Source organism: Coregonus clupeaformis, chromosome 40, assembly GCF_020615455.1.
Source record: "Coregonus clupeaformis isolate EN_2021a chromosome 40, ASM2061545v1, whole genome shotgun sequence".
NCBI classification, from domain to species: Eukaryota; Metazoa; Chordata; class Actinopteri; order Salmoniformes; family Salmonidae; genus Coregonus; species Coregonus clupeaformis.
Window position 1 is genome coordinate 18,645,537 of NC_059231.1, and position 15,006 is coordinate 18,660,542.

Consider the following 15,006-nt stretch of genomic DNA (forward strand, 5'->3'; position numbering starts at 1 on the left):
ATTAAACCTGAGAGGTTTATATTGCAATTCACTATATTGACACAGACCGGTGTCATAAACCCTGTCAGTGTGTGCTCTGAAGACACCATGTTACACCTTGTTACACTCTTATGATGTTAAAATTACCCCAGTTGGTATCTTTTAGGCCTCAATGGTAACATTACATGGCCTATTTAGTCATATTTATTAAATAAATACATTTAGAGCCTATGATATTGTGAATATATTTGTCTGACTCCTGTTTGTCCGACAGGTGAAGTACAAGGAGAAGTATGAGAAGGCTAAAGGAAAGGCCATGCTGGACTTCGAGACCCCCACCTATGTGACGGCTAAGGAGGCCCAGCACATGCAGAGCGCGGTAAATACAGATTCTATAGTTTCAACCCAATATCTAACTGTTGTTCCAAACAACAATTCTACTTTGCAGTTTAGAGTTTCGCTGATGCTCAAAAGAGAACATGGAACATTCAACTGTTTTTGTCTGACATTGTATCTGTACTGTATTTTTGGGGTGGTATTTGGAGATTCTGTAAACTGTTGTCTGTCCTCAATAAGTGTAACTACAATGTCTGTGAAATGTACTTTTCCAATGTGTAATTTGATATGAAAGGTAAGCACTGGTACTAGCGCCTATGATAGACTTGTATGGCACTGACACATGATGTACTGTAAGTTCAGAAAGCCAACTGTTCCTCTGATGATCCAGGGTTAAGGTACGGTACTGGATGTCTGTCCGGTAATCATGTCTCCCTGCTAGTGCACAGACAGACTGACACAAAACAGAAGACTTACCATACTCGTTGATTTAATATAGGGATTTCTTTTTTACTATTGACTGCTGAAGAAGGCTTGGCTCCATACAGAAATGAGCACTATTATACATGCACAAACACATAAAGGTTTCAAATATTATATTGTGTGTACAAAAACACTACACACATCAGAGGTATACTGTGGTCATGCGTAGAGCAATACACAGCTGATTTGTTTTCAGTAAGAAGATTGAGGTGAAGCTTGCATTGTGACTGTGGACTTACTCAGCTTGCATGTTCTACGTTGTCTATCAGCTGTGTCTGTCATAAGGAATATGAGGAGTCCATAAAGGGAAAGAACCTCTCAGGCCTGGAGGTCACCCCTGCCATGTTACATGTCAGACATGCCACCAAAATAGCCAGCGAGGTAACGAACGGGCATTTACCACCTTTTGTACCCCTCCTCCTGTTCCTCCTCCTCCTCCTGTTCCTCCTCCTCCTCCTGGTAATCGTACTAAGACCACCACAACCACCACAGCCCTCCTTCTTTTCCTCCTGTTCCTTCTCCTCCTCCTCCTGTTCCTCCTCCTCCTGTTCCTCCTCCTCCTGTTCCTCCTCCTCCTTCTCCTCCTCTTCACCCACTCCTGGTAATCGTACTAAGACCACCACAACCACCACAGCCCTCCTTCTTCTCCTCCTGTTCCTCCTCCTCCTCCTGGTAATCGTACTAAGACCACCACAACCACCACAACCCTCCTTTTAATCCCACGTGTGGTCAGCTTGCATGGTTCACCACCTGAAGATAATACACTCTATTACTTTACACGTAATAAATACACCTTTTCTCATTTTTTATAGTACCATAGTAATGCTGCATGACTGTTTTAGTTGTAGAATTTGTTTTATTGTCATGTCTGCACTGTCGTCTATGTTGACATCCTGACCGGTTTAGTTCTCACTCATTCCCTCCATCTATTAGGACACTACTGGAGTTTTGGTGCAAAACAACTGTCTGCATTTGTCTGCTTTGTCTGTCTGGTTTTTCTGTCTGGTTTGGCCTTTTAAATTAACCCTGTTTCCTGTGTTTGTTGTGCATAATGCCCTAATGAAATGTAGGGATGAGTGCGTTTGACAAAGAGCCATATGAACAAACTGTCTTGTACCAAATATTCTATGGGTATTTATTGTCCTATTGTCCTATCAGATAAAATGGGATTGTTTTTTTATCAGGCTGCTTACCAAACTCACCAATATCTTTCCAATGTCTAATTGGTCATAATACTTATTGTAAAAAAACTCAATATTTGTCTATACATTTGTCAACCAAAACCAGAACTGTTCTGTTATAATCTGAAGGCGAGACTTGGTGGCTTTGAGCTCTATGGGTGAGCGGTACTGCTTGCCACCTGAGCCTGTACCGGGTCCTGTCTGTGTGCCCTGCCTGTGTTGCCCTGCCTGTCTCTCTGTAGTCTCTCTGTTCTTCCTTCCGCCCCATAGAGAGAGTACAGGAGGGATCTAGAGGAGGGGGTGAAGGGTAAAGGGCTAACCGTTTTTGAGGAAACTCCTGAGCAAGGAACGCTACTGCTATCCTGAGTCAGGAAGGACTGCTACAGATGGAACAGACTTCTCCAATCCCTCACTCATCCCCCTCTTCCTCTGCTTCTTCTCCTCCTCCTCTTCCTGCTTCATCACCTAACTAACCAGGCAGCTGGTTTACTTCTTGGCGCTGGCTAATGACATCACTAATGTGTTTCCAACGTAGTTGTGGGGCTAGTAGTGTAGTTCCCCGAGCCTGGTTTCAGATCTGTTTGTGCTGTCTTGCCAACTCCAATGGTGACAGTGACTACAGGAGTTGGCAAGACAGCACAAACAGACCTGGCACCAGGCTAGTAGTTCCCCAGGTTAACCAGATAATATGGTGTCTGAAACAACTTACACTACATCACTGAGATTCATACTAAACGTTCTTCTGTCTTTCAGCTCTGAGTGGACCCTTCCTGTCTCACATCACACTCCCTCACTTGTAACTTGATCCCATTATATTTTCCTGTTGGTTTGTGATGCTCCTTAATCATCCCCTTAACTGAAGATGTTTTAACCTGTGACGTTTCTGGTTCTGCAGCCCCTAAACAAATGTGACATAATATCCAGTAGTTATTTTGAATACTCACTATAAATAGTATTGTGTTTGACTTGACTGTGTGTAATGTGGCTGTTTGCAGAGAGAGTACAAGAAGACATTGGAGACAGAGATCAAGGGCAAGGGGATGTTGGCTTTGGCTACAGACACCCCAGACTTCATGAGGGCTAGGAACGCTACAGACATCCTCAGCTCGGTCAGTGGGACTGGGTTCTTGGGCCAAGAAACCCTTGTTTTGTAATAAGTCCAGTAATTTCAAAAAGCATTGTACATTATAGCCATGTTTTTAGATGATAACTACCAGAGAAGCAGTTTCTTAACCTAGAATATATTTCATATTGTCCAACTGTCTTCGTTATACTTGAGTTGCTGTATAGCTATTTTACATGTAATGAATGCACACTATAATCATAACCACATCGTTATGTTCATTGCTTTCAATGCTGTAATTGTGTACTGTACCAAGTATACTGAAAGACACTCTCCATCAGTGCATGTAGATGTTATTTAACAAAGAGTGTGTTTCTGAGCTGCAGTTTGTGTCCCTCCTCAGCAAAAGTACAAGCAGACTGCTGAGGCGGACAGGGCTAGCTACACTAGTGTTATCGACACCCCTGACATCCTCCACGCACAGAATATCAGGAACATTGTCAGCCAGGTAAGAGGAATGCTCCAAACTACTATGGATGTCTAGAAACAGTGTACATAAACTCTCCATATACTATATAGATTAATTTTGCATCGATTTGAATGATATAGACTAATATGCTTTGAATAAATTGACATCAGAGTTGAATGACCAAGCTCTTATGTGTCGGCTCTCTCTCTGTGTGTACTGTGTCCAACAGAAAAAGTACAGGGAGGAGGCTGAGAAGTGCATGTCTCACTATGTGCCCGTCCTGGACACCCCTGAGATGATGAGAGTCCGTGAGAATCAGAAGAACTTCAGCACTGTAAGTAGAAGCCTTTTAAAACCCTCCATTCCATTTTAGAACCTTCCGTTTTAGAACCCTCCGTTTGGAGCCAAGGCCTAGGTTCCAGGTCTCAGGTTCATCATGTCCCCATGCCAGTCAGTGGCAGCAAAGTGTCTCTCTGTGCGTCGTCAGTGTCTTGACTTTAAAGTATTACCTTCAATACTTTATATACATTTATATGTTAATTGTTTCTTTATGGGCGTCTGTTGTGTTGTGCTGTCTGAACTAATAGAAACCAGCAGCATATGTACATGATGTTTATTATCTCAAATCAAATCAAATCAAATTTTATTGGCCACATGCGCCGAATACAACAGGTGCAGACATTACAGTGAAATGCTTACTTACAGCCCTTAACCAACAGTGCATTTATTTTTAACAAGAAAGTAAAAATAAAACAACAACAAAAAAAGTGTTGAGAAAAAAAGAGCAGAAGTAAAATAAAATAACAGTAAGGAGGCTATATATACAGGGGGGTACCGGTGCAGAGTCAATGTGCGGGGGCACCGGCTAGTTGAGGTAGTTGAAGTAATATGTACATGTGGGTAGAGTTAAAGTGACTATGCTTAAATAATTAACAGAGTAGCAGCAGCGTAAAAGGATGGGGTGGTGGGGCAGTGCAAATAGTCTGGGTAGCCATGATTAGCTGTTCAGGAGTCTTATGGCTTGGGGGTAGAAGCTGTTGAGAAGTCTTTTGGACCTAGACTTGGCACTCCGGTACCGCTTGCCGTGCGGTAGCAGAGAGAACAGTCTATGACTAGGGTGGCTGGAGTCTTTGACAATTTTGAGGGCCTTCCTCTGACACCGCCTGGTATAGAGGTCCTGGATGGCAGGAAGCTTGGCCCCAGTGATGTACTGGGCCGTACGCACTACCCTCTGTAGTGCCTTGCGGTCGGAGGCCAAGCAGTTGCCATACCAGGCGGTGATGCAACCAGTCAGGATGCTCTCGATGGTGCAGCTGTAGAATTTTTTGAGGATCTGAGGACCCATGCCAAATCTTTTTCAGTCTCCTGAGGGGGGAATAGGCTTTGTCGTGCCCTCTTCACGACTGTCTTGGTGTGTTTGGACCATGATAGTTCGTTGGTGATGTGGACACCAAGGAACTTGAAGCTCTCAACCTGTTCCACTACAGCCCCGTCGATGAGAATGGGGGGCGTGCTCAGTCCTCTTTTTTTTCCCTGTAGTCCACAATCATCTCCTTTGTCTTGGTCACGTTGAGGGAGAGGTTGTTATCCTGGCACCACACGGCCAGGTCTCTGACCTCCTCCCTATAGGCTGTCTCATCGTTGTCGGTGATCAGGCCTACCACTGTTGTGTCGTCGGCAAACTTAATGATGGTGTTGGAGTCGTGCCTGGCCATGCAGTCATGGGTGAACAAGGAGTACAGGAGGGGACTGAGCACGCACCCCTGAGGGGCCCCTGTGTTGAGGATCAGTGTGGCAGATGTGTTGTTACCTACCCTTACCACCTGGGGGCGGCCCGTCAGGAAGTCCAGGATCCAGTTGCAGAGGGAGGTGTTTAGTCCCAGGATCCTTAGCTTAGTGATGAGCTTTGAGGGCACTATGGTGTTGAATGCTGAGCTGTAGTCAATGAATAGCATTCTCACGTAGGTGTTCCTCTTGTCCAGGTGGGAAAGGGCAGTGTGGAGTGCAATAGAGATTGCATCATCTGTGGATCTGTTGGGGCGGTATGCAAATTGGAGTGGGTCTAGGGTTTCTGGGATAATGCTGTTGATGTGAGCCATGACCAGCCTTTCAAAGCACTTAATGGCTACAGACGTCAGTGCTACGGGTCGGTAGTCATTTAGGCAGGTTATCTTAGAGTCCTTGGGCACGGGGACTATGGTGGTCTGCTTGAAACATGTTGGTATTACAGACTCAGTCAGGGACATGTTGAAAATGTCAGTGAAGACACTTGCCAGTTGGTCAGCACATGCTCGGAGTACACGTCCTGGTAATCCGTCTGGCCCTGCGGCCTTGTGAATGTTGACCTAACTGATTCAGAAAAGCCAGGCTCAATACTTTTTGTTGTCGTTGGAAAGTACAGTAGCTAATTGCATAATTTAGTCTACACTGAACAAAAATATAAACGCAACATGTAAAGTGTTGGTCCCATGTTTCATGAGCTGAAATAAAAGGTCCCAGAAATTTTCCATTTGCAAAAAACACTTATTTCGCTCAAATTTTATGCGCAAATCTGTTTACATCCCTGTTAGTGAGCATTTCTTATTAGCCAAGATAATCCATCCACCTGACAGGTGTGGCATATCAAGAAGCTGATTAAACAGCATGATCATTACACAGGTGCACCTTGTGCTGGGGTCAATAAAAGGCCACTCTAAAATGTGCAGTTTTGTCACACAAGCCGCCTCCAATGTTGTTCTAGAGAATTTGGCAGTACGTCCAACAGGCCTCACAACCATAGACCACATGTATGGCATTGTGTGGGTGAGCGATTTGCTGATGTCAACGTTGTAAACAGAGTGCCCCATGGTGGCGGTGGGGTTACAGTATGGGCAGGCATAAGCTTCGGACAACGAACACAATTGCATTTTATCGATGGCAATTTGAACGCACAGAGATACCGTGACGAGATCCTGAGGCCCATTGTGAGGCCCATTTTTTTAAAGGTATCTGTGACCAACAGATGTATATCTGTATTCCCAATCATGTGAAATCCATAGATTAGGGTCTAATGAATTCATTTCAATTGACTGATTTCCTTATATGAACTGTAACTCAGGAAAATCTTTGAAATTGTTGCGTGTTGCGTTTATATTTGTGTTCAGTGTATGTGGTAACAGAATGGCTTATTAGATCAGCCATAGTAAAGGAGGTTTAGCAGTTTAGACCATGCTGTTTGTGCATTTACTATCGGCAGCTAGAAACATTAGCATTTCGCTGCACCTGCGATAACATCTGCGAGTCTGTGTACGCAACCAGTAAACTTGGATTTGATTTGATTTGGCAGTATACGAGGTATAGCTTTGTAATGTTTCACATATTTATTATAGAGCCATTGTTTTATCATGGTTGTTGCTTTTTTTCAAAATAAATTTTTGTTATTGGCAGACATTTTAACTGCACTTGTGCTCTTTTCCCTGTAGCTTCAGTAGCAGACAGACCACCTTAAAAACGTTAAGGGCAAAGTGTCATCAATAAAGGACACACCTGAAATGCTTTGTGTTAAAGAGAATTCAAAGAATTTCAGTTCGGTATACCTACTGCTCCATGAGTATTAAAACATATATATGTTTCACCTTTTCTAATAACATATTTTCACTTCTTTCTTTTCCACCCCTTTCTTATTTTTTATTTATTTATTTAAATAGTTTTACCCTCTTGAACTGAAAGTTAACATTCCCTGATATGCAGCCCTTTTGATGTAGATAATCTAGATATTATGATAGATAGTGAGAGATTAATCCTAGCCAAACTTGTGTTTCTGTATTTTTCCTATAAGTAGCAGCTTTAACCTTTAGGTTAATATTTTTGGGGGATTTTAAACCTCTGGTTTGAGCAATGTCATTATGTGTCATTATGAAAATACGGTATATGGTAACACTTTTAGCCAACAGGTTTAATGCTTTAATACTTGTAATGTCATGTGCCGTCTAGAAAAGTTTTCTGTCAGGTTTTTGTCTGTTGTATGCCTCGTTGTCTTTTCCCTGCTGTTGCTATGCACAAATCACTCAACCAACCTCTCAACAGATAGAAACAAAGACTCATTGTCGCTCAATACTTTTCCCCTCCTCTTACTGTTTAAAGATTCAGTACAAAGAGGATTTGGGAGGAGGAACAGCTCTGTCAGACACCCCAGAGTTAAACGCAATCAGACAAACATTAGCACGGCACACTATAGTGTGACCCTGCACATCTTCACTCAGTCTACGCTATGCCATAGGCTCCATGTTGACCCTCCCCCAAGTTCTCAGAATTAACACAACAACAAAAAACATATAATGGTTTAATCTCTACATAAGTACAATATTTTTCTTTACAAATTTTTAACCCCGTTTTGCAGAGTTTGTACTAATCTCAGAGTTCATTGTGCCACCAGACTCATCAGAACAATACAAATAATGAATTACATCTAAGATCTGTAATAAACTAAACCAAATATCTACCTTTCATTCGCTCAGAGGTTCCCTAGTCAGTTCATAGTGTTATATAATTTGCAGTATATTCTGTAAAAGAAAAAGCACTTAACTGCTGTTGACATGCAATGTAAATGTCATGACTGTGTTAGCTACCTGCTTTGTGCCAGCTGCATTCTCACTGTTTTCAGTGAGGCCATCGTCCTTGCTGCTGTATGCATGTAGTGTACAGTATGTGTGTGTGTGCATTATATCTGTTATCTGTCTTGCTTTGTCTCTGTCTCTGTGTTCCTCATGGAACACCTATAGTAGATAAAGTACAAGGACTCGTTGTGTCGGGGCACAGCCTTCTCAGACCTACCGGAGGTGAAGAGGGTTCGTGAGATGCAGAAGAACATCAGCGTGGTACTCTAGTTTCTATCTAGTCCCTCCCATAAAGGAGCCCCCCCATAATTTCCCAACCAACAAATCCCAAAAAAACTTCTCACCCTCTCTGTCGTATGACCCCCTAACTGACCTCCAATAATGCCCCCTAAATCATCAGTGGTTAATCTCCTTACCTTTGACTTCTGTGTGCCAAGATGAAGCCTAGTGCTTCAAAATAACTTAGCGGTACAAAAATAACTTAACTTCCTTTGTCCTCCACACTGAAGCCCTAAATAGATCCATCCCCTGTTTGTTTTCTTGGTTTTCTATTTGTTGGTTTCCTACCAGACAAACAAATTGCCTTTAGATTTTTCTTCTGCATTTTTTTTTCTATTAATCTTCATCATAAAATGTTTTTGTCTTTTAATTCTATTTCTTCAGTTTTCTTTACTGAAGTGCTGTGAGAATTTGAAACGGTAGTCTAACTATAACCCAAACCTTTGCATGCATTTTATGGCGGCCCTCATAAGTTTACAATCTCCTTAGTTTTTATTTGGGTGGGCAATAAACCCTGTTGTTGACTGGTTGTCTCTGTGTTACTGTTTAAAGATGCAGTACAAAGAGGAGCAGCTATCTCAGACACCCCAGAGATGGACAGAGTTAAACGCAACCAGCAACACATTAGCATGGTACAATGTTTTATAGTGTGGTTCTTTACCCTCCATCTACCGTCCATATAGTTGTACAGGGGCTTGATGAACAGGAGCAGGACAGGAGTATATCAGTCAATTGATTGATTCATTTATTGATTTATATACTCCTGTCTGTCCTGCTCCTGTTACGCAAGCCCATGTACAACTCCAACCCCACTTTAATTCCCCTGTCCAACCCTTTTCAATCTCACCCTAGCCCAAAACCTATATCTGTTAAAAAATGTCCTAACATAAAAATGAAGCATACTATAAGTAGACAATGATTTTAAAATAGAATATTGAAACATGTCAAGTTCTCTGGTAACATGAAGCTACAATATGTCTAAACAATATGTTGGTGGAGGAACCCCTCCCTGTGATTACATGCTTCTATCTAAATAGTCTCTATTTTTTTAGAAGAGGTAATAATTTTGCTGAAGTTGCTGCTGTGTCCCGTGTGTTCAATCTAGCTTTATTCTTATGCAGACGTTCTTGTCCGTGTGCTATTAACAGTTCAATGTCATTTGTAGCTACAGTGCTTCCTGTCATCTGTTCTCTGCTGTCCGATGTCTCTAGTTTACTGTTGCTCTCTCTGTGTGTGTTTGTCCGTTGTGACATCATCTCTCTTCTGTATGGGACCATACTGCTGATCTGATGGGTAGATAAAGTACAAGGACTCGTTGTGTCGGGGCACAGCCATCTCGGACCTACCAGAGGTGAAGAGGGTTCGTGAGATGCAGAAGAACATCAGCTCGGTACTAGAGGAAACCAATGCCAACACGTGTTTCTGTGTTTCTCACTGTTTAGTCGAGATGTGAGCGTGATCCTCCCTTACCTCCTTAAACTGTCTTCTCTATCGCTTCAGCCCCTGTCATCAACAATCAACACTGATCCTAATACAACACATCCATCCTTCTCCCTCCATCCTCCTTCCTCGTTCCTTTCAATCTATCCATCCACCTTCCGCCCTCAGTAAATCATCTTTGACTCTCCCTTCATTCTAACCTCAGCTAAAACACCCTCTTCAAAATGACTTCCTCACATTTTGACCATTTTTTAAAACGTTTTATTTGTTTGATCTCCTCTCCACAGCAGCGTTCTGCCTTTAAGACGTGTGCTACTTTATCTCCTGTTTTAGTGTGGCAACTAACATCCTTGCCATGCTGTGGAGGCTGGGATGTTTTAGTGTGTATTGGATTGTGTGGTTGGTCTGTATTGTTGCAGTGTGTCTCACTGTCCCCTGGGGGGTGCTGTGCTTCTGCCCTGTAGGTGTTGTATAAGGACAGTTCTGCCAAAGGAACGCCCCAGGTGTTCACTCCAGAGATGGAGAGAGCGAAACGGAACCAAGAACAGATTAGCTCGGTACACCAGCCGTCCTCCAGGACCTGTGTGCCCCTTTAGAACCCTTTAGAACCGACGTTAACCCTCTCATCTAACTCCCTCCTCTTCTTCTTCTGGCTTTAGTTAATCATATTAATCGGATCTACAGTAGTCGTCCTCTGCTCTCCTCATCTATGTGTATATCATCGCTAACCCTCTCCCTTGTTATTGAAACTAGTCAACTCCTCCTGTTCCCCTGGCTTCCTCCCACTCCCAACACCCCAATTAAGGATTGGAACACACCCTCCTAACTCCATTATGAATTGGGACAGACCCTCTTAATCCACCCCCACTCTGAAGGTTTGAATCTCCCTGCTAATATCGTCTGAGGTCCCAATAATAAGCCCGTATCAGAGTGACCCTATCTGTTGTTGTTGTGCCACCATCTGTCACACACGGGTTCAGCAGATAAAGGACGTTAACTCTGGTGCTCACGTTGTTCCTCTGCTGTCATCTCTGCCGTCCCACAGGTGCTGTACTCTGACAGCTTCCGTAAGCAGGTCCAGGGCAAGGCTGCCTTCGTGTTGGACACACCTGAGATGAGACGCGTCAAGGAGACCCAGCGCAACATCTCTGGAGTGAGTCAATGGTTTTTGTAGATGTTATAATATCTCTTGTAGGCTTGTAAAGAGTCATTTTCTTGTAATAACACATACCAGACAAAATTGCTCACTTTCATAATTCATACCAATGTAAAACCATACCACTAAAGTTTAACTATTGTCTTTCCACTGAGTCCTTTATTAAAATGTAATAACAAATGCCATACCAAGTTGATTACTCATTCCCTACTGATGTAAAACCATCCCACTGCTCTCTGTCCACCAGGTGAAATACCACCAGGACTTTGAGAAGAGTAAGGGCAGCTTCACTCCCACCACTTCTGACCCTGTGATGGACCGCGTGAAGAAGAACACCCAGGAGTTCAGCGACATCACCTACCGTGGTATCCAGAGACGTGTGGTCGAGATGGAGAAGAGACGCGTGGTGGAGCACGAACAGGAGACCGTCACTGGTACGCACGCAAGCACACATACGCTGTACCCACAAACAAACACAAACCAATTATTGTACATCCATATGATCTGTTGTAACAGCCTTTCTAAGCCGCTGGTAAAACCTGTCTGTTCACCCTCAGATCTGCGTGTGTGGCGCACCAACCCCGGCTCTGTGTTTGACTATGACCCTGCTGAGGACAACATCCAGTCCAGGAGTCTGCACATGATGTCAGGTAAGAGAGAGAAGCCTCACGCCTGAACAGCATAATCCACAGGAAACGCTTTGATTTGTCATATAAACAACTATAAGCATTATGATCTTATTCATAATAATGTATAATCATTTATAATGGCCTATTCATTCAATATAAAGTGCAACCAATATTATTAGGTTTTGTTGAACCCTGAACTCTGCCCTCTGTGTGACAGTCCAAGCCCAGCGTCGCAGCAAGGAGCACTCCCGCTCCACCAGCGCTATGAGTGGTGTTGGTGATGAGAAGTCTGAGGTGTCTGAGGACCCAGCCCACCACATGTCCCTGTACAGCAACGGCTTCGCTACCTCCTCTATGGGTAGGTCTACTGTAGTAGATCCACCTTACACATGGGGGCTGCTCTGCTCTCAATCATACCACCAAACCACTTTGGACCACTTGATGTAAAAAAATGTCCCTATACACTGAGTACACAAAACATTAGGAGCACCTTCCTAATATTGAGTTGCACCCTCCTCCACCTTTGCCCTCAGAACAGCCTCAATTCGTCGGGGCATGGACTTTACAAGGTGTCGAAAGCGTTCCACAGGGATGCTGGCCCATGTTGACTCCAATGCTTCCCACAGTTGTGTCAAGTTGGCTGGATGTCCTTTGGGAGGTGGACCATTCTTGATACACACGGAAAACTGTTGAGCGTGAAAAACCCAGCTGTGTTGCAGTTCTTGACACACTCAAACCGGTGTGCTTGGCACCTACTACCATACCCCGTTCAAAGGCACTCAAATATTTTGTCTTGCCTATTCACCCTCTGAATGGCACACAATCCATGTCTCAGTTGTCTCAAGGCTTAAAAATCCTTCTTTAACCTGTCTCCTCCCCTTCATCTTTGGATTTAACAAGTGACATCAATAAGGGATCATAGCTTTCACCTGGTCAGTCTGTCATGGAAAGAGCAGGTGTTCCTCGTGTTTTTAACACTCAGTGTAGATGTGAGACCTTTATATTCAAGCCTCTTCAGTACTTGGTACAGTCAGTGCCCTGTGCCCAGCCCTCTATGGAAGAAGTATCCATACCTAACCCTCATCCTAACTTTGACAGCTGACTTGACTAATGTCTTTCCTATCGCCTCCTGCAGGCTACACACACGCCAAGACCGTGGAGCTGCAGCAGAGGTCTTCCTCTGTAGCCACCCAGCAGACCACCGTGTCCTCTGTCCCCTCCCACCCTTCCACCACCGGGGTGAGTACTGTACTTTGACTGTACCAGGCTCACAGGACATAGATCATTACCGTGGCAACCAGTCATCAGTTAGGTCTATTTATTGGCTGCCGATGTTGTGACTGACTGTGAAACATAATTAGAATTGTATTGCCTCCACATTGAGAAGGGAGATGCCAGAGAAACAGGGAGGAGTTTTGGGCAAATTCCTTTAAGGGGGTAGTTGTGCATTACCCACTACCATGAAGCTATCCGATGCGTTCTCTATATCAGCCATCATTACTCAAATATATGTTTTGTCCCGTTCAGAAAACTGTGCGTGCCATGTACGACTACTCCTCTGCCGACATGGACGAGGTCTCCTTCAAGGACGGTGATGTCATCGTGAACGTGCAGTCCATCGACGAGGGCTGGATGTACGGCACTGTGCAGCGCTCAGGCAAGACTGGCATGCTGCCGGCCAATTACGTTGAGGCAATCTAAAGACAAGGCCCACCCACCCCTCCCCCCGGAGTGGGTGAGACACATCCACCTGGCTACCTGATTGGCCGCCATCTACGGCTGAATCTGTCGCGTCTTAAACCTGTTATGTGTAGACGATCGCTTATATTAGATTTTAGTAGCTGTATTATTAGTAGCCTTCTATAGTATATTGTCTACATGCAATTGTTGTCGATGCCTGTTTCCCGATCCCCTGTGGATGTGACATGAGAAGCTGGAATGTATAAATATTTATACATATCTACATAGACTACTGTATAAGAATGTTAATCCTTTTCCAAGACCTTGTCTTGAAAGAACAATATGACGAAAAGCCCATTTAATCAATGTCAGTTAAATGTTTTTGAAAAACTTTACTGAACATTAACTTTCACACAAAAACAGATGGGCTTACATGCAATTCAAACTTTGCTGTGATGGAAAAGTGAAGCATATGAATGATAGGAAAGTGTAACGTATGGAGAGAATAAATAAAATGGTTTAAATCACTTAAGACCACAAGTGGTTGATGAAAGATGAAGAAAAGACTAAAAGATGTGTGACCTTGCTAACCTTACGAGGTATCATCCAACATACCTCAAACCAGGGGTCTGTTCCGGAGGATGTAACATTACAGAACGTTCAGATAAAAATGTAGTGTAGAACAGATATGATTGTCTATCAGAGAATGAATAGAGCTGACAATTCCCTATTCTATTTCTATCTGCAACGTTCAGAGCGTTTCACGTCCCTGAATACACCCCAGTTTCTTGAGAGTTCTAAGAGACAAGCCTCTTCCCTCCTGAAGTGGCCGAAGGCTGGCCACTCATTGCATGTGTTTTGTTTCCTCCGATTACCTAGGTCTGGGGGTAAAAGAAGTCAAATACCTTTGATCAGTAGATAATAAAACACCAAGCTTCTGCACTACTGCGGTCTTGTGTTCTTATTTCTCTACCTTGTGGCCTCTCTCCACTTTAACTTAGCTACATTTCCTACAGCAATGGTTTTCTACCAGTTCAAAATACAGAGCCAGAGACCACTTTAGCAGCTTGCTTATTGATTAAAGGTACATCAACAATAACTGATATTGACACAAAAGAACCTGACAAGATGAAATCAAGTGCAGATGAGTCAGTAATGTTTTTTTTGGGGCTGTTTTATAGATGAGAAAACAAATCCTACAAATACACTGCTCAAAAAAATTAAGTGAACACTTAAACACATCCTAGATCTGAATGAATGAAAATCTTATTAAATACTTTTTTCTTTACATAGTTTAATGTGCTGACAACAAAATCACACAAAAATTCAATCAAATGTATCAACCCATGGAGGTCTGGATTTGGAGTCACCCTCAAAATTAAAGTGGAAAACCACACTACAGGCTGATCCAACTTTGATGTAATGTCCTTAAAACAAGTCATGAGGCTCAGTAGTGTGTGTGGCCTCCACGTGCCTGTATGACCTTCCTACAACGCCTGGGCATGCTCCTGATGAGGTGGCGGATGGTCTCCTGAGGGATCTCCTCCCAGACCTGGACTAAAGTATCCGCCAACTCCTGGACAGTCTGTGGTGCAACGTGGCGTTGGTGGATGGAGCGAGACATGATGTCCCAGATGTGCTCAATTGGATTCAGGTCTGGGGAACGGGCGGGCCAGTCCATAGCATCAATGCCTTCCTCTTGCAGGAACTGCTGAC

At 43.5% G+C, this 15,006-nt stretch overlaps 1 protein-coding gene across 11 annotated transcripts in view; it reads left to right on the forward strand.

Moving 5' to 3' along the window:
• The window catches only part of LOC121555165 (nebulin), a 101,817-nt gene extending 87,585 nt beyond the window's left edge, over nucleotides 1-14,232 (forward strand). For 8 of the 11 annotated variants that reach the window (XM_041868977.1, XM_041868982.1, XM_041868981.1 and 5 more), the window contains 11 exons: nucleotides 254-358; nucleotides 2,975-3,088; nucleotides 3,446-3,550; nucleotides 3,741-3,845; nucleotides 10,290-10,382; nucleotides 10,871-10,978; nucleotides 11,229-11,415; nucleotides 11,539-11,631; nucleotides 11,828-11,968; nucleotides 12,746-12,849; nucleotides 13,138-14,232. In XM_041868977.1, coding sequence (XP_041724911.1) covers nucleotides 254-358; nucleotides 2,975-3,088; nucleotides 3,446-3,550; nucleotides 3,741-3,845; nucleotides 10,290-10,382; nucleotides 10,871-10,978; nucleotides 11,229-11,415; nucleotides 11,539-11,631; nucleotides 11,828-11,968; nucleotides 12,746-12,849; nucleotides 13,138-13,311 — 1,329 coding nt within the window. In that variant the 3' untranslated portion in view covers nucleotides 13,312-14,232. Of the gene's footprint in view, nucleotides 1-253; nucleotides 359-1,067; nucleotides 1,171-2,974; nucleotides 3,089-3,445; nucleotides 3,551-3,740; nucleotides 3,846-8,271; nucleotides 9,018-10,289; nucleotides 10,383-10,870; nucleotides 10,979-11,228; nucleotides 11,416-11,538; nucleotides 11,632-11,827; nucleotides 11,969-12,745; nucleotides 12,850-13,137 lie in introns of those variants that run through there. The other 3 variants (XM_041868980.1, XM_041868984.1, XM_041868985.2) reach the window with 3 other exon arrangements.
• The last annotated feature ends 774 nt before the right edge of the window (nucleotides 14,233-15,006 follow it).